This window comes from Zingiber officinale, chromosome 5A (assembly GCF_018446385.1).
Source record: "Zingiber officinale cultivar Zhangliang chromosome 5A, Zo_v1.1, whole genome shotgun sequence".
In the NCBI taxonomy this organism is placed as follows: Eukaryota; Viridiplantae; Streptophyta; class Magnoliopsida; order Zingiberales; family Zingiberaceae; genus Zingiber; species Zingiber officinale.
The window spans coordinates 93,286,090-93,308,792 of NC_055994.1; the positions used below are offsets into that span (position 1 = coordinate 93,286,090).

The 22,703-nt window shown below is 38.3% G+C and overlaps 1 protein-coding gene across 18 annotated transcripts; it reads left to right on the top strand.

Annotated features, from left to right (window-relative positions):
- The first annotated feature begins 536 nt into the window (after positions 1 to 536).
- Positions 537 to 22,023, top strand: LOC121981008. Of its 18 annotated transcripts, none has more exons than XR_006111706.1 (7): positions 543 to 913; positions 1,035 to 1,188; positions 19,324 to 19,450; positions 19,521 to 19,807; positions 19,890 to 19,986; positions 20,097 to 20,511; positions 21,759 to 22,023. XR_006111706.1 is itself a non-coding variant. In XM_042533316.1 (5 exons), the coding sequence occupies exons 2-5, from the start codon at positions 1,115 to 1,117 to the stop codon at positions 20,298 to 20,300; spliced, it is 327 nt and encodes a 108-aa protein (XP_042389250.1). In that variant the 5' UTR covers positions 541 to 913; positions 1,035 to 1,114; the 3' UTR covers positions 20,301 to 20,512. The 18 variants fall into 18 exon arrangements, 1 of the variants encoding a protein (XP_042389250.1); XR_006111707.1 differs by lacking the exons at positions 19,324 to 19,450; positions 19,521 to 19,807 and adding exons at positions 15,192 to 15,279; positions 15,348 to 15,416 and having other exon boundaries at positions 544 to 913; XR_006111705.1 differs by having other exon boundaries at positions 542 to 913; positions 19,324 to 19,807.
- The last annotated feature ends 680 nt before the right edge of the window (positions 22,024 to 22,703 follow it).

Genomic DNA, 22,703 nt, shown 5'->3' on the forward strand with positions numbered 1-22,703 from the left:
GTTGAATTATAGACGAGTTGATGGTGACACTAAGGACGAGCAAATCACTTTTTGTCATATAAGATTAGACCTCCAAACGTAAACTGAAACTTAACTATAATCTATTACAAGGGATTTTAAAGCAGACGGTCATGGATAGACTATCAATTTATGCTAATAATGGATAAATTTTTTTTATAAAATTAATCAGTTCACAAACCTAAATATTTAATACGCATCATAATAACTCCAATAATTAAGAGTTTTTTAAAGCTAAAGATAACATAACACGGAAGCTGTCCCTCCTCAACGGAAATGCACAAATGAAATTAGGTCAACTGTGATTCTATCTTCTTATCCGTGCTTTATCTTTGTAGCTCCACGGATGGAATCACACCCGTTGAAGATGAACGGCTTCGTGTGATTCTGTTTTTGGAGCTAAAAAAAGAAGTGTTAATTATATAACGTGTTATAATTTTTGAAATTTGTTGAACTTTTTCGTAAAAGTAGAAGGTCACGGGCAAACCTTTTGCTCTCTCCAATGAACTGCTTCTCTTCCTCTTTTATATATGTCCAACCCTAACACTGATCTTCCGAAATCCCACCTTTTCTCACCCTCAAACTCCCGCCGCCGCTCACGCTCCTTGCTGCCGTCCTTGCGCCTTCGTCGTCGCCTACCTTCTGTTTGTTGTTAAATCCGATATCCGTCAACTTGCAATTTGCTATCAATCCCTACCTTCACCATTTCACAACGCCACCAGGCCCTCCATCGCTCTCCAAACCCTATCTTGTTCCCATTCCGATCGCATCCTTTCCTCCGTCCCTCAACTGGATTGATCGCCCAGAAAACGGCAGCGGGAGTGGTGTTTTTAATATCCTTTGCTACTGGAGTCTAAGCCTCGTGCTTCCCCTGAGCGACGATCCAAAAGAAACGGTCGCTACTCTTCTTTCTGTCTCTTTCTCCTTGACGCTCTTTCTCCTTGACTCGTCAGTGGCGATCTGCGACACTGCTGTTGGAAACCGGAGTTGAAGCACAGAATGATTGATTTTTGCAGGTAGCAAACTTTCTTGTGGAGTGAGATGTTCCAGCTTGGCCGAAGAAATGAGGATAAGTCCAGTATGATTTGGTTTATCCATGGAACTACAGGAAGAAGGAAAAAAAACATTCTGGTGCTTTTGCTTTTGGCATGGGAGGTATTGGAAAGATAGGTAAGTAAAATATATTTTATGTTATATGTGTTTTTAATATCAAAATCTTCATTGACATGCAACTTTATTTTCTCTCTAATTTGTTTATGCAGTACCTTGAAATTCATCAACTATTCTATTTTGTCCGGCCTCCTTGTTGAATCTATTTTCACTTAATTTAGCGACAAAAATTATTCGGCGCAAATTTGCGATAACTTTTGCGACAAAAACCTAACTTGTTGCAGATTAACAACATCTATGACAAAAATAATTTCGTTGGCAATTAGCGATAAATTAATATTCGTCGCAAATTTTATTGAAAATTAGCGACGAATTAACAAATTCGTTGCAAAAATTACGGCAAATCCTAAATTTGTGACATTTTTTTGTGATGAATTTAGTATTCGTCGCAAAAAATCCTTTTTTTCTTAACACTACAAAAAACCATTTATTTAGGGATGAAAATTTGCAACAAAAATTTTTAGTCGCAAATTTACCACAAATTTAGCAACGAATGGATAAATCGTCGCTAATTAGCAACAAAAATAGCAAGGAAAAAATAATTGTCGGAAAATAGAAACAAACAATATTTCGTCGCAAATTTTATTGCAAATTTGGGACGAAATATGAAATTCGTTGGAAATTTTACGAGGTTTGCAACAAAAAAATATTTTTGTCGCAAACATAGATTTATCCAAGTGGAAGGAAAACCAGATTTGGGGCGAACTCCACAGTTCGTCCCAGATCTGGGACGAACTTGGGAGTTCGTCCCAAAGTTTAAATCTTTAAAAATTCTTTCAAAAAATAAAAATGAGACCTATAGAGTTCGGAATGGCGCAGAACAAATTTCTATGCATTCGTATCGATATTCTAATCATAATGATGACACGAAATAATTTTTTAGCTAATATTTTGAGGTTTTAAAATTTTCGGAAATGAAAATTTTAATTGTTGATAAAAAAATTTATGAACCTCAAAATATTGAGTGAAAAAAATGTTTGGGGCCATCATTGCGATCAGGAGATCGATACGAACGCATAAGAACTAGTTTCGTGTCATTCTGAGATATTTAAGTCATGCATCCGTATTTTTATCGCTTTATTCTGTAATTTAAAAAAAAATCAAAATTTGGGACGAACTCAAAAGTTTGTCCTAGATCTGGGACGAATTTTGTAGGTCGTCCCAGATTAGGGACGAACTTGGGGACGGATTTTAATTGTCCCCAAATTTGCCCTAATAACATCGGAACAACCCTGATTTCTTTCCTCTTCCTTCTTTTCACGCGAATAGCCCTGAAATCTTCCTTCTTTTTCACGCGCGTTGAGTGTGGATGTTGATTTTCGGTCACGAATCCACGATCTCTGGCAGGTAAGCTTTAGGTGTTTTTCCTCTCTCATCTCCGACGTGTATCCTCGCATCTCCCCTCTCACGGCTGCAGCCGCGCCTTGTCGTGCGACTGCCCGTGCACGGCAGCCGTCTCGCCTTGTCGTGCGGCTGACCTTGTACGGCAGCTGCGGTTCCTCCTATCGAGGCTACCCTTGCTCGCCAGCCGCAAGCCGCCGGATCCGGGCCTTGCTCGGCGCTGGCAGCCACTGGGAGCCGCTGGATCAGGCCCTTGCTAGCCGCTGGTATCCTCCGGCCGTCGGATCCGGCCCTTCCTAGCCGTTGGCAGCCACAGACCGCTAGATCCAGACTGTACTGGCCGCTGGTAGCTGCGCGTTGCCGGAACTGGACCTTACTGGCCGCTGGCAGCCGCGCGTCGTTGGATCTGGACCTTCACATGGCTGTTAGCAGTCGTGGCCCTAGCTGGTTATTGGCAGTCACGGGCCGATTGCTATTGTCGGCCCCAGCGTTCGTTGTTGGCCCCTACGGCTGCTGCCGACCCATAGTGTAGTAATGTTTGTGGGTGTCCAATAGTATATTTGCTTGTGTACTCTAATATATGATTGTAAACTTCGTATTATTGTTTATGCAGGTTAATTTGTATTTGACGTGACTTGGAGAGACGCTCATCTTTGTTCTCCGTTGTTAGGTATATGTATCTAGATATGTTATTTTAATCATGATAGCATTAGTGTCAGGATGAAATTAATGTGCCTATTTTATTATCTGATATTATTGTTTTCTTTGTTATATATTATTTCATTTGTATGTACACTAAGTACATATTCATCATTAGTATATTATCATTAGTAAAATAGTTTATTGGAAATAGACAAAATGCAGAATGAAAGAAGTTGGATGTATAACAAGAACTTGCCTGATCGTCGCGATTTAACTGATGAGTTTATCACTGGCTTGAGACAATTTTTGAATTTTGCATCTCGTCAAGTTGATTATATGAATGGCAATAAGATAAGATGTCCTTGTAAAAAGTGTCACAATGGCAAATTTTTACTCTGCAATAAAGTTGAAGAACAACTTTGTAGATTTGGATTTACTTCGAAGTACTATAATTGGACATCTCTTGATGAACCGTTCATATCTGATGATGATTATGCACGAAACATATAAGCCCCAGTTAGTGGTGAGCAGAGTTATTATGATCAATTAAATCCATATCAGAGGATGGTTCTTGATGCAGCAGGTCAGAATTTCAATCCCGACATGCATGGTACAAGTTCTAGTTATCTTTCACCAGTTGAACAAATGTTTACTACTTATACATCACCTTTGGAGGAGGTAGAAGTACCAGGTGTTAATGAAACATATACTAAATTCCAAGAAGTATTGAGTACTGATGATGAACCATTATGGGTTGGTTGTAACACTCACACAAAATTATCTCTCACCGCAAGACTGTTGAATGTTAAGGCTGAGTGTAATGTGTCGGAATATTGTTTTAATAAGTTTGTTCAAACTATTGAAGAGGCATTGCCGTGAGAAAATATATTGCCCAATGATTTTTACACTATGAAAAAACTTATTAAAGAATTAGGTCTTCCAATGGAAAGAATTGATGTATACAGAGATGGTTGTATGTTATATTAAAAAAAACTTGGGTCGTTACAATTGGTATCAGAGCAAAAGTTCTTGGAAGCGTTGTGCCTACTGTCAGTTCTGAGAAGCTCACGAAGTTAAGCCTCACGTTTGTAAGTTTAAATGCTTTATATTTTATGTGCATGAAGAAAAGAAAAATTTGTTGAAATGTCAAGTTAGAGATTTGATAGTATGGATAACATTGATTAAAACTACTTAGACTTAATTAATTGTTAGTATGGATGTCAAAATATTATAGTTAACTTTATGCCCAATCTAATATTTTCTCCCCTAATATTGATTTTTTTTCCTTAGTTTCAAATGAAATTATAGCAACTAATCTCTGAATTTATATAAAAAAAAAAAATTAGGACCTTAATTCTCGTAGTCGAACTATTGAACATAACATGTCTTAGAAGTTTTGAATTTTCTTTCCTAAGTTTGGGAGAACTTATGGGAACTGTAAAATACCGAAAATAGATGAATATTAATAAGGGAAATTTTCAGAATTTTTGGAAATTTTTCGGGAATTTTTCGGAGCTCGTACGAACGAGATTACGGGGATAAAAGTGGGTCCCGAAAAGGCCTGTTTAGGCTACCCCATCTTAACGAGGAAATGTTTATTTACTTTAAATCATTTCTTTTTTCTTTTTTTTTTTATTTTCTTTTTCTCTTCTTTTCTACTTCTTCTGTCGTCGACCCGAGCCTTTCCTCCCGATGTCGCTCCTTGCCCTAACCGGCGGCGGTTTTCTCCTCCCTCGCGTATAAGCCGTGGCCGAGTACTCATTTCCTTCTCTTCTCCTTTTCATCTTCTACTCGGCCCCGTCTCCTTCTCTGAGCCGCCAGCGCAGTCGATGTCGTCGAGCTCTCTCCGACTTCCTCTGTGCCGCTACTGAGACTCCTTGGCCGAGTTTCCTCCGTGCCTTAGCCAGCCCAACGCCATCGCCGACCACCTCGTGTCCAAGCTGAGCCTTCTTCCCGCACGAAGCCACCACAGCGACGCCGTCTCTTTGCCCTAACCTCAGCCCGTGACACCCTTTTGTTTCGGCTTCCTCCGCACGGCAGAGCACCCCGGCAAAGCACCACCTCTTCCCTTACTGTGTCGTGCCCTAGTTTAGGTTACTGCCGTCGTCGCATTTCTGCACCTCACTGTTGTCGGCCACCAGGTTTTGCCGAGCCTTTCCTCTATGTCCTAGGTCGCTGTTAAGGTAAGATTAGGTTATTGTTGATGTATTTGTAATCTCTATCGTGACTTCACCTTGAACTGAATCGTAGGGAAGGATTGCAGCAGGTTGTTGTGTGATGTGCATCAGCATTCAGGGGATGTGAGGGAGAGGAAGGCTTTGCTGTGAAATATTCTAGCAGTAAACTTTGGACTCCGGTGCAAAGCACGACTGCGAACCGAGGTAAGGGGGTAGGGACCTGATATGTTTTGTAGTTAGACGATCATGTATAGCTTGATCAGATGTATGTATTAGAAATTAGTTTAGCTATTTGTTTATAATTAAATTAGCTAAATTGTGCGATTTAACACAGGAGTTTGACGCGAGACGAGTATCTCGATTTATCGGATTGGACCATTTCTTATTGGAGGCGGGTACTTTGACTTATGTCTTTTGATATGCATAATAATGTGTTTAACATATATCAATAATTGTGCTATCCATTTGTTTCATTTGGTCACTACATGATATATTACATGTTTGCTTGTTTACTTATTATGCACTGCATGTTATTATTTACCTGATCATACATGCTTTAGGTAGTGATCCAACCATATGATACATTATGTTCAGGACCTAGGGTTTATTTGATACCCTATCTGTTTGTGTACCTTTCATTTGATATATTGTCTTGTGGTACACATTTTATATTTATGTATGGATCTTGCTATGCTATTCATGATATTGTCATGTTTAGTGTCATGCATCATCTTGCATGATTGCATGCTGTGCGATTGTCTGCTCCATTATTGTTGAGCACATCGCCAGTTACATGTATCTGTACACACCATCACTCATGGGTTAGTGGTATATCGACATGTGTGTGGCATTTCTTTGTTTGGCTCCGCTGGTCTTGGTAGCCGGCAGATAGTTTCGCTCTGTTTGGCTCCATTGGTTTAGTGTAGCAACGTTGTGCGGCAGACAGTTTGCTTTGTTTGCTCCGTTGGTCTACTCATGAGTAGTGTGACTCGGTGGTGGCCGTGAGACTCCTCCCGTCATCGTGTCTGGAGATGAGAGCTTTGCTCTCCCCATTTATTATTTCGGGTAGGGGTATGTGTGTACTCAAGATCTCATCCTCACCATCAAGGGCAGTGATGTCAGAGTGCACGGTTGTCACAGCCCTACCCACTCGGACTCACCATTGTGTGTGAGGTGGTTGACTGGCATCAGGGGTGACCATGTCATTGGCATCATACGCATGATGCATTTATTACTTGTGTTTGTTGCATTTATATGGATGCATATGATTGACATGCATACAGGATTATGACACCCTCGGTTTGACGACCCTGTTACCTTTATACATTGGTCTTGGTTAGTACAGTTTTCTCTTGTTTTTGTTTAAGTTGTATTTCTTCTTCTCGTGTTCAGGAGACTGTACGCATGATTAGTGTTGTCTGTTATTTATTTTATTATGCATATCAGTTGTACCTGTTGAGTGTTGGACTCACACCCTCCTTCGTTGATATTTTCATGTTGAGGTTGTCCGGAGCAGTTCCAATCGCTAGTCCCCATTGCACGTAGTGCTAGTCCTCTGCTGATCACGAGTTGTTATTTTAGTTTTCTCTATCAGACTATGTTTTGGTCTTGTAATGTTTTACTTATGGATCTTATATGGATTCTTATCGTTGATGGATTTTGGTATGATTTGGATATGTTTTACTCCATGCCTGCCTGGACGGCAGAAGAGATGAGTTTATCGGATTTGTGTTTTACGAGTGTAGTTGAGTAGGGTTGTTTTCGAGTCATCTTATTACTATTCTATTTGTTTACTATTAAACTGCGTGGTTATATCAGCCAGAGGCTAAAATTGATATTAACTGCGTGGTGATTGTTTTATCACTGTTATTATTTCAGCCGCATGTGGTTGAGGTATATGGATATATAGAAAGTTTCAGATTGTCTGTCGTACAGTAGAGATGTTGTTGAAATTTTTTCGGACAGGGACTCCTCTGGGGCGTGACAATTTAGTGGTATCAGAGCTTAAGTTTTACAATCGTTGTTTTTGTATTTTGGATATTTGGGATAACCTGATACCATTTTATATGGTATCAGTGCGTCAAAGTTTGGCGATACTTGTTGGGTTTCCGTGTGTTGGATTTTCGAGATTTATCTGATACCAATTTATTGGTATCAGAGCAGGATGTGATACCTGCTTTTAGTATTCTGAATATATTGTGCTAGTCCAAGTTTGCGAGTCAAACTGGGTAGTTATTTTGGTTGCACGGATTTTTCCATTATGTTTTGGACTTTCGTTTTGGATTCATATGGATTTCCGGTGGTTTTCTTGTACGAAATTCCGAAGTCAATTTGGGGACTGGACAGCGACGGAACATCTCCAGACAGCAATTAGGTATGATGTTATTTTGGTAATTATTGATACTTGTAGTAATATCTGTAATATAATTTAACAGATATGAGGAGATCTACACGTATTACTACGAGACGTGGTGCTGGACGACCAGAGATGCCTACTGAGGCTGAGCCTGTCAGTCAAGGATAGACTCAGCATACTGCGGGCGCGTCGGACTCTCAGACCCCGATGGGTCCCTTAAAGGTACCTACCTCAGCTGCATCGACAGTATCCACTCCTACTGTATTTTTGGTACCACCAGGGGTACCATTGACATACCCTACATCAGCTCCAGCCCAGCCTATGGCGTACTCGGCACCACCACCACCTGAGCTTACAGTGTACCTGACACCAGCGGCACCTGTGCTCCTAGTACATATGGTGTACCCAACACCACCTGCATTAGGGATATCGACTGCTCCACATCCGGTACCATTGCCTACCGTACATCCAGCCGCGGCCACTTATGTTCACCCGGCAGTACCACCGACGGCTTATGCTCCAGTTTATACAGCAGCACCGGGAGCTCCTACTCCAGTTTATTCAGCGGTACCACCTGTGGCATCAGCTCCAGTGGTTCCGCCAGTTCCGACAGCCGTTCCGATACACTTCACTGACTTTATCGCGGCACGAGCCAGGATTCCAGTGTTGGCAGAGTCGATGAAGAGTCGATTCACACTCTTCCGAGGAGACCGAGATCCAAGTGTGGCCTTGTCTTGGATTGAGACTATGGAGCAGATCTTCTTCTATATGGCTTGTTCCGAGTGGGAGAAAGCGAATCGATCGCTTCCACTTACGGACGCCGACACGGTGGCTTACCCGCTCCATCATCTCGGTGGCGTAACATCACTTGGGCGATTCGAAGCTTTTGAGCCATTTCTTTCCACGAGCTTATCGATGGCTCGCAGGATTTCCGAGTCCGCGATAGAACAACCGGATAGTGGTGAGTATAATCGAGTTCGGCTGATTGGCCGATTTTGTCCGAGCTTGTTGTTGAGGACGCATGATTCGCAGCAGCCTCATTGAGGGTTGGATGGACATTTGCAAGTAAGACTTGTCGGTATTGGTACCACTTCCTATCCGGAGACTTTAGGCAGAGCCCTATTGATTGAGTCGTAGCAGAGTGTTTTCGATGTAAAAGAAAAAATGGGTCGACATCTAGCGCGATCCAAGGACCTTAAGCTACACCACAGAGCAAGCGTGGTCGGTCACGGATCTGGTACATCCGGGGTATCACGTAAACCTCGAAATCGTGGCGCTTCTTCAGACGCTCGATCTCTCCAGAACCGAACAACCCGCCGACATTATTGTTTGAGTGGGTCGAGATCATATCACCACACGCTCTGGGCGTCGGTTGCTTCATTGCAAACCGCCGGGCATCAAAGCCGAGATTGTCCGCGAAGACTCGGCATATGACTTCGGAGGGTCCGATCATGGAGGACACCGGTCAATCCGGAACTTATCGAGGAGGCGAAGAGCCCAACCTTCGCATGACCAGCAGTGGAGTGTTTCACCTGCAGCAGCGGCATTTGTCATGCTTGGGCGAGTACTCAGTGCTAGTAGCACCCCGAGTTGTTTGGGACTTTATTATCCGACGAAGGGCATATCGATGACCCTCGGCCTTTAGGCGATGCAGATTCGATTCGGCCCGGTTACAGTATCGATCCACCGTCCTCGGTCTTCTCGCACATTATCCGGCCGCCTCGTGGCGAGCTTCGAGCGTTACCTCCTTCTCCTTCGCCAGAGACTGGTCATATACATGCGATTACCAGAGAGGATGCGCAGCGAGCCGACAGATCCGTTTTCCGTGGTATGATTTCCATTTATGCATTTTCCGCTGATATATTGATTGATACTGGTAGCTCGCATTCTTTTATATTCCGTATCTTTATGCGGGAGATTGGTAGATTACCTACTTCTAGACTGCAGCGATTGACCGTCTCCCTACCGCCCGGTGATACTTTAGACGTCTCCCAGGAGGTCAGAGGTTGTCCGTTAGACTTTGGCAACATGATACTTACGGTAGATCTTCTAGTATTGGAGATGGTCGAGTTTAATATCATTCTTGGCATGGATTGACTATCAGTATATCATGCTACCATTGATTGCCTGACGAGGGTGGTCACCTTCCAGCCTTCGAACCAACCCTCGTGGGATTTCACTGGCATCAGAGATGACAGCATATCGATCATTTCGGTGATTCAGGCTCAGAAGCTGCTGTCATATGGCTGTCAGGGTTTTCTGTTATCTTTGATCAGTACTGAGGACAGCAGTAGTTCGCAGCTCTCCGACGTTCCTGTAGTCCAGGAGTACCCAGATGTATTTCCAGAGGAGCTGCCAGGTTTGCCTCCCAGAAGGCAAGTGGAGTTCGCTATTGAGCTGATTCCGGGGACCGCACCGACATCGAAAGCTCCATATCGTATGACATCAAAAGAGTTGAACGAGCTGAAGGTTCAACTCCAGGAGCTTTTGGATAGGGGATTTATTCGCCCTAGTGTTTCTCCATGGGGTTCTCCGGTATTATTTGTCAAGAAAAAGGACGGCACCATGAGATTATGTATTGATTACAGACAGCTGAATGCAGTGACCGTCAGAAATTAATATCCTTTACCACGAATCGAGAATTTGTTTGATCAGTTCAGAGGTACATCAGTGTATTCTAAGATTGATCTGCGATCCGGATATCATCAGCTGAGAGTCAGAGACTCAGATATTCAGAAGACAGCTTTCCGTACCAGATACGGTCATTATGAGTTTTTGGTAATGTCATTTGGGCTTACAAATGCTCCAGTGGTGTTTATGGACTTGATGAACCATATATATGTGATATATATATGTGTAAATCTGAAATTAGTATATGGATATAAATATGTATAAAATTAATGCAATTAATGACTTAGCATATAATTAAGACGGAAGACAAGGTCCTAAGCTCTCACTTCTATTTAACCTTACCCTCAAAAGTCTCACCTTAGATGTTGCCACTGGCCCTAAGATGGTTTCCTACCTCCTTTTTGTTTCTCCACGGTGCTAGAGCTTTAACGGAAGATAAGGATTTAGGAGCTAAATACTTAAAGGCATGTTCCTTAACTTGTAATGTTTTAGTTAGTTTCTATGGTTGGTGAACTTCGGGTACCATTGGTTGATGTATGATGCGCTAGTTTAAGTTCTCTTCTTAAGTTTTAAAGGTTTGTGTAGATGGAGTATTTCAGATCTTTTGAGGAGGGTAGTTCCTTCACTAAATTGCAATGGTTGCCTATCATATTCTTGCTTTAGGAAGGTTGTGCATGTTCCTAACCTTGTTTAACGCTCTAGTTAGTTTTATAGTTTTTTTTGGAATTCAGATTTTATAGGGTTCGAGTTTAATTACTGTCTTAGAGTAGTTATTCATATTGAGACTGCTCTATCCTTCGCTTCATGATTTACCATGTGTTTACCTTAGACGTTAGAAAACTTTATTAACCAAAATTATTTGAGCAAGTGATGATATGATAGATGTTATTATTCGTCCCATGTTCATGCAAAGGTATAATGCAGTAACTTTCTTTTTTTGATTTCCATTAAGCAGTATCGATGCATGCCTAAAACAACACTTGTAAATAATTGTTGAAACCTATATACACGTTTTATATTGTTTTAGCATTATTCAATTTGTATAATGATGTTTATGCATGGAAATATAGGAGCTAAGCACTTCTTAATGCCCATTATGCTGCAAAAGGTTGGAAACCGCCAACCCAGCGGCCCCCTCAACCCGGCCCCACAAGTATGAGAGGGAGTAAATCACGGTGAATACGGGCCCAGCTATGACATGGTGGTCTCAGGTGTTTAGCACGGACAGATATTGATGTTATCGCATTTGCTGCCGCAGACCCTCGACCTCTTGACTCATGCTGCAAGAATCCATGTCATAACCGGCTGATCCCGCCCGTGGGGGCCATTATGATCCACCAGCTTCTTGTTGATAGGGTACTACAAGGTTTAATTAGTCAGGTTAATTCTAGGCTGATAGGTATTAATTAATTAAAGTTAGTTAATTAATAAGGTTTTGAGGTGGTTTAGAGTTTGAGACATAGTTAACGGATTGATTGAAGTAGTAATCATGATTAAAAAGATTGAATGACAAGTATTAAAGATATGTTGAATTATAAGCTTGATTGATTAATTAGTTAGTTTGGCTAACTAAAAGGTTTAACTGAGTATTAAACCATTTAATAAATAATTAGGTTACCCATTAGTGGATGGATTTATTGGGATTAATAATTCGATTAAAGTAACTAGAAGATTATTTGCATGCAAATACTGTAGATGTACCCCTATGGTTTGGTAGGAATTATATAACCTGACTTCCTCTTGTTAAGAAATATCAAAGGAAAGCTACAGCTTGCATGTTCTATGTGGAGATATCTCTATTTTGTGTTCTGTCATTTATATGATCATGATTGGGTTTCCTTTAAACCCCATTAAGAGGTATGAAATGATTTCAGATTGTTTGAAGTAACATATTAAAATAATCTGGATAATACATTAACGTACTTGTTATGGATCAAATACTATGAGAAGACTTTAGGAAATAAATACCATAATTTCCTTTTTAAAATCCCTGGCATACTAGTTTATAAATTTCAAATTGAGCCTTAAGGGCATTCGAAAATTATGATTATGCATGTTATGAACTCCATGATAATTTAGTATCTATGTTGATGTCATGCAAGTACGCTCATGCTTATGTTTAGTTCATGTTTATGTTTATATGCATACTTACATTCATGTCTATATAGAGATCATGTTTATGTTTATGTTTATGTCTATATTTATATAATGAATGTGGTTGAGTGTGACCGGTGTCCTTAGCCCGGGAGCTCACTAAATCTTATGTGGTAGAGTGTGACCGGTGTCTATGTGGTCGAGTGTGATCGGTGTCCTTAGCTCGGGAGCTCACCAAATCTATGTGGTCGAGTGTGATCGATATCCTTAGTCCGGAAGCTCGCCAATCTTATGTGGTAGAGTGTGACCGATGTCCTTAGCCCGGGAGCTCGCCAAATCTATGTGGTAGAGTGTGACCGACGTTCTTAGCTCGGGAGCTCACCAAATCTATGTGGCCGAGTGTGACCGATGTCCTTAGCCCGGGAGCTCGCCAATCTTATGTGGTAGAGTGTGACCGATGTCCTTAGCCCAGGAGCTTACCAAAATTCCATGAGGTGGAGTGTGACCGGTGTCCTTAGCCCGGGAGCTCACCAAACTATGTAGTTGAGTGTGATCGGTGCCCTTAGCCCGGGAGCTCACTAACTCTATGTGATTATGTTTATCTTCATACTTAGCTTATGTACACGATGATGCTTATGATTATGCCCATCCTTAGTATATACGTTTATGTCATGCACGTATGCTTATGCCTATGTTGCTTCTGTTCATCCATAGTATGTACGTTTATGTTAGCTAGTATGCTTATGCCTATGTTTGTAAATTCTGTAATCAAGATAGGTACAAGATCATTAGAAGAAGTCAACGACGTAAATTATACAGTCAGTTGTTTTATTTGCCTTTAATTCCTAGGTTACAAAGACTTTATGCATCAAAGACAACTGCTGAACATATGACGTGGCATGCAAATCATCAAACAGAAGATGGACCAATGTGTCATCCATCAGATGCAGAGGCGTGGAAAATTTTGATAGAACATATTCGGAATTTGCAAAGGAGACTCGAAATATTAGATTAAGTCTTTGTGCTGATGGATTTACTCCATTTGACAAATCAGGGAAAGATTATTCATGTTGGCCAGTTATTTTAACTCCGTATAATTTTCCACCTGGGATGTGCATGAAAATACCTTATATGTTTTTAACATTGGTTTTATCTGGGCCGTAAAATCCGAAGAAGTTAATAGATGTTTATTTGCAACCTTTGATTGCAGAATTGAAACAATTATGAGATGAAGGCTCTCCTACATACGATGTGTATACTAATTAGATGTTTATAATGAAAGCTGCTCTTCTTTGGACCATAAATGACTTTCCAGCTTATGATATGCTATCAGGTTGGAGTACTGCTGGGATCTTAGGATGTCCAATATGTATAGAGAGATCAAAATCAATCAGATTGAAACATGGGAAGAAGTCAAGTTATTTTGATTGTCATAGACAATTTTTACCACTAAATCATAAGTTCAGAAGGAATAAAGATGAATTCACAAGGAATAGAATTGAAAGAACACCTCCTCCATTAAGATTGACAGGTCAAGATATTTGGTACAGAGTGCTACACTTTTCATCTATTATTGAAGACCCACATGGTACAACATATGATTATAGAAGTACTCATAAATGGACAAAATGGAGTATTTTTTGGGATTTGCCATATTGGTATAGTCATTTAATACATCATAATCTCGATGTAATGTATATTGAGAAGAATATTTTTGATAATATGATAAATACAGTGATGGATATCAATGGAAAAACCAAAGACAATCTCAATGCTAGAAAAGATATGCGATTGATTTGTAAAAGACCCACTCTTGATGTCGATGAAAATAGTAGGGGATCAAAGCCAAAAGCAGTTTATACATTGAATAAAGATCAGAGACGTGTTGTTTGTGAATGGTTGAAATTTTTAAAATTTCGAGATGGTTTCGCTTCTAATCTTGGAAGATGTGTCGATATGACAGAATATAAATTGATTGGTATGAAAAGTCATGACAGTCATATATTTATGCAAAGGCTTATTCCTATTGCTTTTAAGGAACTATTACCAAATTTTGTATGGGGTACAATTACAGAGTTAAGTATTTTTCTACACGATATTTGCTCAATTGTTTTGAGACACGCACACATGGAGACGTTAGAGAGAGACATTCCAATTATTTTGTGTAATTTGGAAAGGATATTTCTATCCTCATTTTTTGATTCCATGGAACATCTTTTGGTTCACTTGTCATACAAGGCTAAAGTTGGAGGACCTGTCCATTTTCGATGGATGTATCCATTTGAAAGGTAAAATTTTCATCTGCTATATTTTGACAAATTGAATGCATAAAAATATACTCATTTTATTATATAATTAATCTAATAAAATTTGTTTTATTGCAATCAAATTCTTATATTATTTGAAAAAAAATCAAAAAGAAGGCACATGTTGATGCATATATTGTGGAGGAGGTAACAACTTTTGTTTCATATGATTTTGAGCCTCATGTTCAAAGCAAACGACAGAGACCAGGAAGAAATGATAAAGGTCCAATTGATCCCAATATAAACTCATTCTCAATTTTTAAACTACCTTGGTTGACCAAGTGGAACATGTAAGGAGAGATACTTAACTGGTCAAGAATGGCAAACAGCACATACATATATTTTACTAAATTGTTCAGAAGTATCGTCATATTATGAGTTAGTATATATTTTTTAAATTTTTTATATTTCTTATGTCGTAACTTTTAGTGTTATAATTTAACCTTTTTATCATAGGATTTTTGAAAACTTATATTCTGGCTTATCACCACAAGAGTTTGATCGTTTATGCGAAGAAGAATTTGCACCATGGTTCAAATCATTTGTAAGTAGTCAATTTAAATTTGAATTCCAAATATGAATGTTTGTAATAATTGTCAAATTTGAATTTAGGTTCATGATAATCAAACTCAGATTGAACAAGAATTTCTTATCCATCTAGCATGGGGTCCGAAAGCAATGGTACGCACATGGCCAATGTATTTCATAAATGGATATAATTTTCATATTCATGAATATGTAATGGGAAAGAGTATGATGAATAGTGGAGTTTGTGTTAAGTCATCCAGTGATGGAGATGCGAAGAAGAATTTGCACCATAGTTCAAATCATTTGTAAGTAGTCAATTTAAATTTGAATTCCAAATATGAATGTTTGTAATAATTGTCAAATTTGAATTTAGGTTCATGATAATCAAATTCATATTGAGCAAGAATTTCTTATCCATCTAGCATGGGGTCCGAAAGCAATGGTACGCACATGACCAGTGTATTTCATAAATGGATATAATTTTCATATTCATGAATATGTAATGGGAAAGAGTACGATGAATAGTGGAGTTTGTGTTAAGTCATCCAGTGATGGAGATGCAAAAAATGATTTTTATGGTTTATTGGATGTAATTATAGAGGTAGCATACCCTGGCCCAAAAATGCAAAGACTTTGAGTTTTTATAATGAGTAAGTTTTTATATTTTATTTTCATATATTATACTGTTTTATTAAGAATAAATTTATTTTCAATTTGCAATTCTCAAAACTCATAGCTCAATTAGTTTATTTGTCTCAATTATATACAAAATTATTCATTTTTAAAGTTATATATCTTATCTGTTAATACTCTTTATTTTTTTTAGATAATTACAAGTTACATCTTATCGTCTTCTCGGGGGTTCGTGGATTCACTTTTTTCTTAAGAAATATAGTAAGTTTTTTGGTTTCAGTCCCCGGTAGCCTCTTTCATTCCTTCCCGACATTAAATTGCTGAGAGGTCCGACACTCGAGAGTCTATAGTGTCACACCCCGGGGAAGTCCCTGTCCGAAGAAATTTCGGCAGCACCTCCCCTGTACGAGTGACAATTTGAAGCATTTCTACAGACATAATATATATCAGCCACAGGCGGCTGGAATATACACACAACCACGCAGTATATAATACAGCCTACTCGGCTGATACAATAAAAACACAACCAAATCAAATACAGACCAAACACAAAACTGCTAGCCGGCTAGGCTTACACAGCCAACAACCAATACAAAATATCACATAACAACTTCAACACTCCAGAACAAAATCGGAGCACAAACTAGACACACTGACACATAAAACAAACAAAACATAAATGAAACCGATAGATCTTCTGAGGTGATGTGGGGACCAGCAGACAGGATACTCCAAGCGACATCATAAACAACCTGGTACCTGAAAAAAATAGTGTACACGGGGGTGAGTTCAATAACTCAGCGAATACCAATATATCTAACAAGAATAAACATGGAATACAGCTTCCTAATCATATATAGGAAATAAAACCGAAAGGTAATCGAGGAAGTTGTACTCACCGAGAATTCTTATCCGTAACAAAGGGTCACAAACCAGATACAATATCTATGTCAAACAAATGCATCCACCAAACGCGATATAAGTGATAAACACAAGCAAATAAATGCAATAAATGCATATGGTGACCGTGCACTCTGACATCATCTCACACATGATGGTGAGATCGAGTGGGTAGGGTTGTGACAACCGTGCACTTCTCCTGATGAGTGACCAGTGGATGGGAGTACACACATACTCCTACCCCAAATCATAAATGGGGAGCGAATGCTCTCATCTCTCGGTACACCATTACGAGGAGGGATCCTCGACGTGCTACCACGTCACACTACCCACGGACCAACAGAGCAATGCTACCACGCTGCATCACGCTACCCATGAGCGGACCAACGGAGCACCGAACAGTGATGAAACTGGCGATATGATATGCTCTACAATAATGGAGCAGCCTATCACGTAGCATGCAATCATGCGAATGGTGAATGACACTAAGCATGACAACATCCTGAACCAATCCAAATATATATAAAAATGTGTACCCTAGTACAAGTAAGTCAAATCCACAGATTTAGGGTATACAGGTCCTCTATGGTATAACAACCTAGGTCCTGAACATCTCCACCTCCGTAAAATATGTACCAACATGGATCAAAGTAAAAGAGTCTAGGTACACAGATCAGATATGATATAAAAATATAAGTACACATGCCAGATAATAAAAAAATCCAAAATCTAGTCCTAAACTCAGTAAAGCATGGTATGTCACTTACTCTAGGAACTAAGGTACTCATGGCAATATTCACGAGGTATAAACATGGATACATAACAAGCGACAAACAGAACATGCTATGGGTATCAAACCGTGACATACCAAAGGCAAACATGATCATTGCTTGTAGCTATAAAATACTATACATATCCAATTGACAATATCATAAAAGATAAGTCAAGAGGTACCCGCCTCCAATAGAAAGGTCCAATCTGAAATAGATCCCTCGTCGAGACACCGTCTTGAATCAAAGTCCTGTAGATAACGTGATATACAATTTAGCTAATTTTATAAACAACAACTAGCTAAATCCAACCCAACTTAATTAGGAAAAACCCTAATCGATCCATCATTAATTAATCCTAATTAATGATGAACTTGAATTAATCTCCTTAATCAATAATCCTCAATCAACACAATCATTTCCTTTCGCTGATCAACTTACGATTAGCAATATGATCATCTCTAATAAATCTAAGGATTAAATCTAATCCAACATAAATCAACTGTACTTAATTCATCACAACTACAATAGATTAAGTCTTCCATAATCACATTAGGTTAAGTTAAACATGAATCCATCGTAACTTACCTAAATCCACAACTAATCAAGCAACTGCAGGTTACAATATCTCCAACATAATCCGATATAAATGCATATCCTCCAAATACTCATAGAAATACAACCAAAACTCCACACATAGCTTACCTTGAATCAATATCCCCAATACCGATATAAAATCTTCACATTCCATATGCCCAATTGAATTCCTAATCCAAACAGAATAGTCTAACATAAAAATCAAAGAGGCAACCTTGAAACAAAACCAAACCAACAAAGGAGCAATGATTTGATGCATTTACCTCATCAGTAATATGATGGAATTGCTCCTTGTAAATCTGAAAATCAATTGGGCAGTAGAAGCAAGATCAAGCTCACAACCAAAACAAAGGTAAATGGATGATGAGTATGTGACCGTGAAGCCGATGTTGGAGCTCATCCTGACCAGAACACACAAGAGAAACTAGTCACAGTGAGGAAGAAAATCTGCTCAATACAACCACTCACCGGCAGTACAGATGACGATGACTAGGGCACCATCCCGCAGGGAAACCCAGGAATAGGTGGTCTACTGTGGGGTCGACGGTGCCTAGCTAGAGACGGTGGCCGGCGTTGGGTCAGTGTCGGCACGCAGAGAAAGAGAGGAAGGGTGCCGGCGCAGGAGTGGCTGGCGATCGACGCCGTCGCTCGGCGAGGAGGAAGAGAAGGGGGTCTCGGCCGCGTCGGCTGTGGTGACGACAGCGGTGCTAGGGCACGGATCGACAGTGTGCGAGCGCAGGCGAGATGGAGTTGGCCGGCTCTCTGTTCCCCGGCGTCGTCGGCGTCGGGCAGAGGAGAGGAGAAGTGATCAGCGCAGAGTGAGGGAAAAAGAAAAGAGGGGGAACAGTTATGGCATGGGAGAGGAAAAGAAGAAAAGAAAAAATAAAATAGAAAAGAAAATTTAATTTTTCCTCGCTAAAATAGGGTAGCCTAAACAGGCTTTCCCGGGCCCTGTTTTTATCCCTGTAACTCGTCCATACGAGCTCCGAAAAATTCCAGAAAAATTCCCAGAAATTCCGAAAAATTTCCTTATCATTATTTGCCATTTTTTCCCGGTATTTTACATATAGCCCCTTGTGGAGATTCGTAAGTAAAATTAAAATATTTTATTTTTTCAACTTCTATAATTATTTAACATGTTTTTTTGTAAATTATAATAGGTTCAATAATTCTGTCTATGTTATTCACGAGATTAATAGAATCGTGAATAACCATTAGAGAAGGGACTCCATGAGTTATACTAGCACTCCAGCACCGATTAGAGAGTTATGGTGGAGTGAATTAAAGGTATATCTCATTTGTTTTATATCTTAAATGAAAGTAAATATATAAATAATTATTATTTTTTCTATTACAGTGATCATTCACTTGGGACATGAGTGATGAGATGGAAATAAGAAGGATTTTCATGAAAAAAATGTGGTGATCACATTCGTCATGTACTCAATCATGCGAAGTCAAAGGGGAAAAAAATCACCATTTATTACTGAGGAAAACTGGATAAGGATTACCAATTATCGGGAAACTGAGGAGTTTAAAACAAGAAGTCACCACAATAAAACAAATCAATCTTTTAATTCTAGAGATATGTCTGCTACATATATGGGAGGATCTATCAATATTGATGAGCATAAACGCAGATTGGTAATTTTTTAACACTTCCATTATTTTCTTAATCTATTGGACATTATTTAATTATCTTTATTTATCTTTTTTTTGTCCAAAGAACTAGGAAAGGAGCCTACATTTATAGAAATTTTTACCCGCACCTTTCAGAAAAAAGATAAGACTTGGAGCGGGGATAGAGCTATAGAGCAATCAAGGTTTGAATAAATTTTTGAGCTAAATTTATACCTTAGATTATATTATTAATGTACCCACTATAATAAGTTAATGGTATTATAATTATAATTTATTTTTTATTACAATACAGGAGAAATATGATGAACTAGAGATAACACAGAGATGTTCAGGTTTTGCTAGTGCAGATATGGAGGGGCCTGAGCCATCTATTGGTACTGATTTAAATTTATGACTACAGGCGAGTGAAGAGTCAAAAAAAAAAGGAGGAAAGATATTTGGAATGGGTTCTTTGAGCAGAACCCATAGAGTTGGCCGTCTTTCTTCTTCCTCATAGACCCAGCAGATGAGCCACTTGACTGCAGAGGTTTCACAGTTGAATGAGATTTTAAATGAAAGAGATGAAGAAATGAGACAAATCCGCCTAAATCAAGAATTGATTTTGCGACATTTTAAGTTAATTTCTGCTCCAAGTCAGAATCCTTCCGGTGACGGTGACAATGGTGATCATGATGATGACGATGGTGGTGAATCTTAGTTAATTTATAGTAAGTTTTATATTAGATTTTTTTGCATTTATTGTTATAGTTCCTTTTAAATTTTTATTTTACCTTGATACTTTGCATTTTATGTCATGTTTTATATTTTTGATTTGTCTATTATTAATCTATGCAAATTTAGTTATATACGTTTCAATACTTGTATTATGTCATAAATACATGTATTTTTTATTACATGATCTATAAATTCCAAATTTATTACCTTATAAGCTATAACTATTCCTCTTTACTATCATCCATTGGTTCAGTTCCGTTCATCTTCTAAACTACAAAGAATTCACCTCTGAAATACAAAGAATTTGAATGGTATTCATGGTTGAAATCTAACATAATATTCATGCTCTATGATAATTTGGAATATTTCTGATTTTGTGATTCTATTTCGTTTGATGCATATGTATGCTAATGCTTTTTGTTGACTATTAATGATGAAGCTGATAAAAACCTTAGGCTTTCTTATGGCATGGATAGAATGGTGAATATATTGTTTCTATTAGTCTCACTTATTTTACCAATTTTCTTTACTCACTCATAAGAAAATGTATTCTAGCATTGTCCCCAGGATATGATTGTGAGTTTCATAGTTTCTTCGTCATTCTATTATATCCTTTTGCAATCTGCCAAATTGCAAAGAATTGAAACTAAGTTGATCCATCGCGAAGCTTTTGTTCTGATGTGGCAACCACTTTTGTTTATTTGTTTTCTTATTAATTGTCTAGCCAAACCAAATTTAGTTTCTTCTTTGATTATAGAGGTGATGTTGATCCATTCTGCCTATCCGAGTTTTGTTAATATAATAATGCTAGTTGAAGGTACACTCTTTGTGCTGCAAACATATGGAGTTCTAATAATTAACGGGGGAGGATTACACTTCATAGTCTAATGGGCAGATCATATAGCTAGCCTTGGATCCTTTTAAACATTATTTTTGAAATAATGACGTCTATTTAAGAGTTTTTATACATTAGTATATTTGTTAGCATTTTGTTTCTGATAATGTATGTGTTTTCATATTCTTATGTATCTACTTATCAATTACCATTTGTTTATTTGTGATTGTAAATTTATATGGATTGATTAATCTTCGTACATAATTGTAAAAGTTTGCTACATAGCCATTGCCATCATAATGCATGATGAATTCAAATATTCATGCAATTGATTTATTAATTTTTTGGTAACTCAGATTCTAGAGTTATAAATGTTAGTTATTATTCATTTGTAATTTGATGCAGGAAAAGGAGAACGAAGAATGGAAGAAGGTGCATGAAGCTCTCGAAGTATGACGATTAGTATTTTGTTTTATGCTTTAGATGTTTTGTTGTATCTGTTATTTGGATTATGAGTTGTTGAACCAAATTAGTTCTTGTTTTCATGTGTAAATATGATGTTGAATTGACATATTTGAATGTAAGATATGGGATGTGTAATTTTGTTTGTTTGGATGTGTATAAATATGATGTGTTGGAGTTTGGTTAATATATTTTAAATTTGAATGTATTTGATATGTAAAATAGTATAAAGAAAATAAAAATGATCTGGTTTATTATATTTTGGGACAACATTTGGGACGAACTAGGGTTCGCCCCAAATTAGGGACGGGTTCGTTTCGTCCCAAAATTTGAGACCTTGAATTTCAAAAAATTAGGAACGAATTTTGGATTCGTTCCTAATTTAAGATGAACCTTGGGATGAATTTTGGTTCATCCCGAATTCGGGATAAACCTTGAGAATGCGGCTAAACTCCCATTTTTGGATGAACCAAAATTCGTCCTTAATTTGGGATGAAAATCTAATTTCGTCCCAAATTTGAAGACACTTTGCAGTGTATATTTGCAACAAATTTTGTGACGAAAATTATACTTCGTCGCAAAATTTGGGGTGAATATTTTTTTTTCGTTGCAAAATTTAGCAACGACTAATTTGCGACGAATATATTTTTGTCACAATTTTTTTAGAAAATTCATCCCTAAATTCCCGTTTTTTTTTGTAGTGTAATAGCATCAGGAATTCCAAATATGTATATATATATAAATTTTAAATCAGCAATGAATTTTGAAATTTGTCGCAGATTTTAGAATGAATTTTAAATTTATGTGATGAATTTCAAAATTCGTCGTAAATTGTAAATATTATTTTTTTTAAAAAAAAATTCTGAAATCAGTTGAAGTACTTATAGA

Coding starts and splice junctions, on each gene's coding strand:
- LOC121981008 (XM_042533316.1), top strand. CDS start 1,115: ATGGAACTACAGGAAGAAGGAAAAAAAACATTCTGGTGCTTTTGCTTT. Junction 15,280..15,347: donor CACCATGGTTCAAATCATTT/GTAAGTAGTCAA, acceptor ATTTGAATTTAG/GTTCATGATAATCAAACTCA. Junction 15,417..20,204: donor CATGGGGTCCGAAAGCAATG/GTACGCACATGG, acceptor TTATGACTACAG/GCGAGTGAAGAGTCAAAAAA.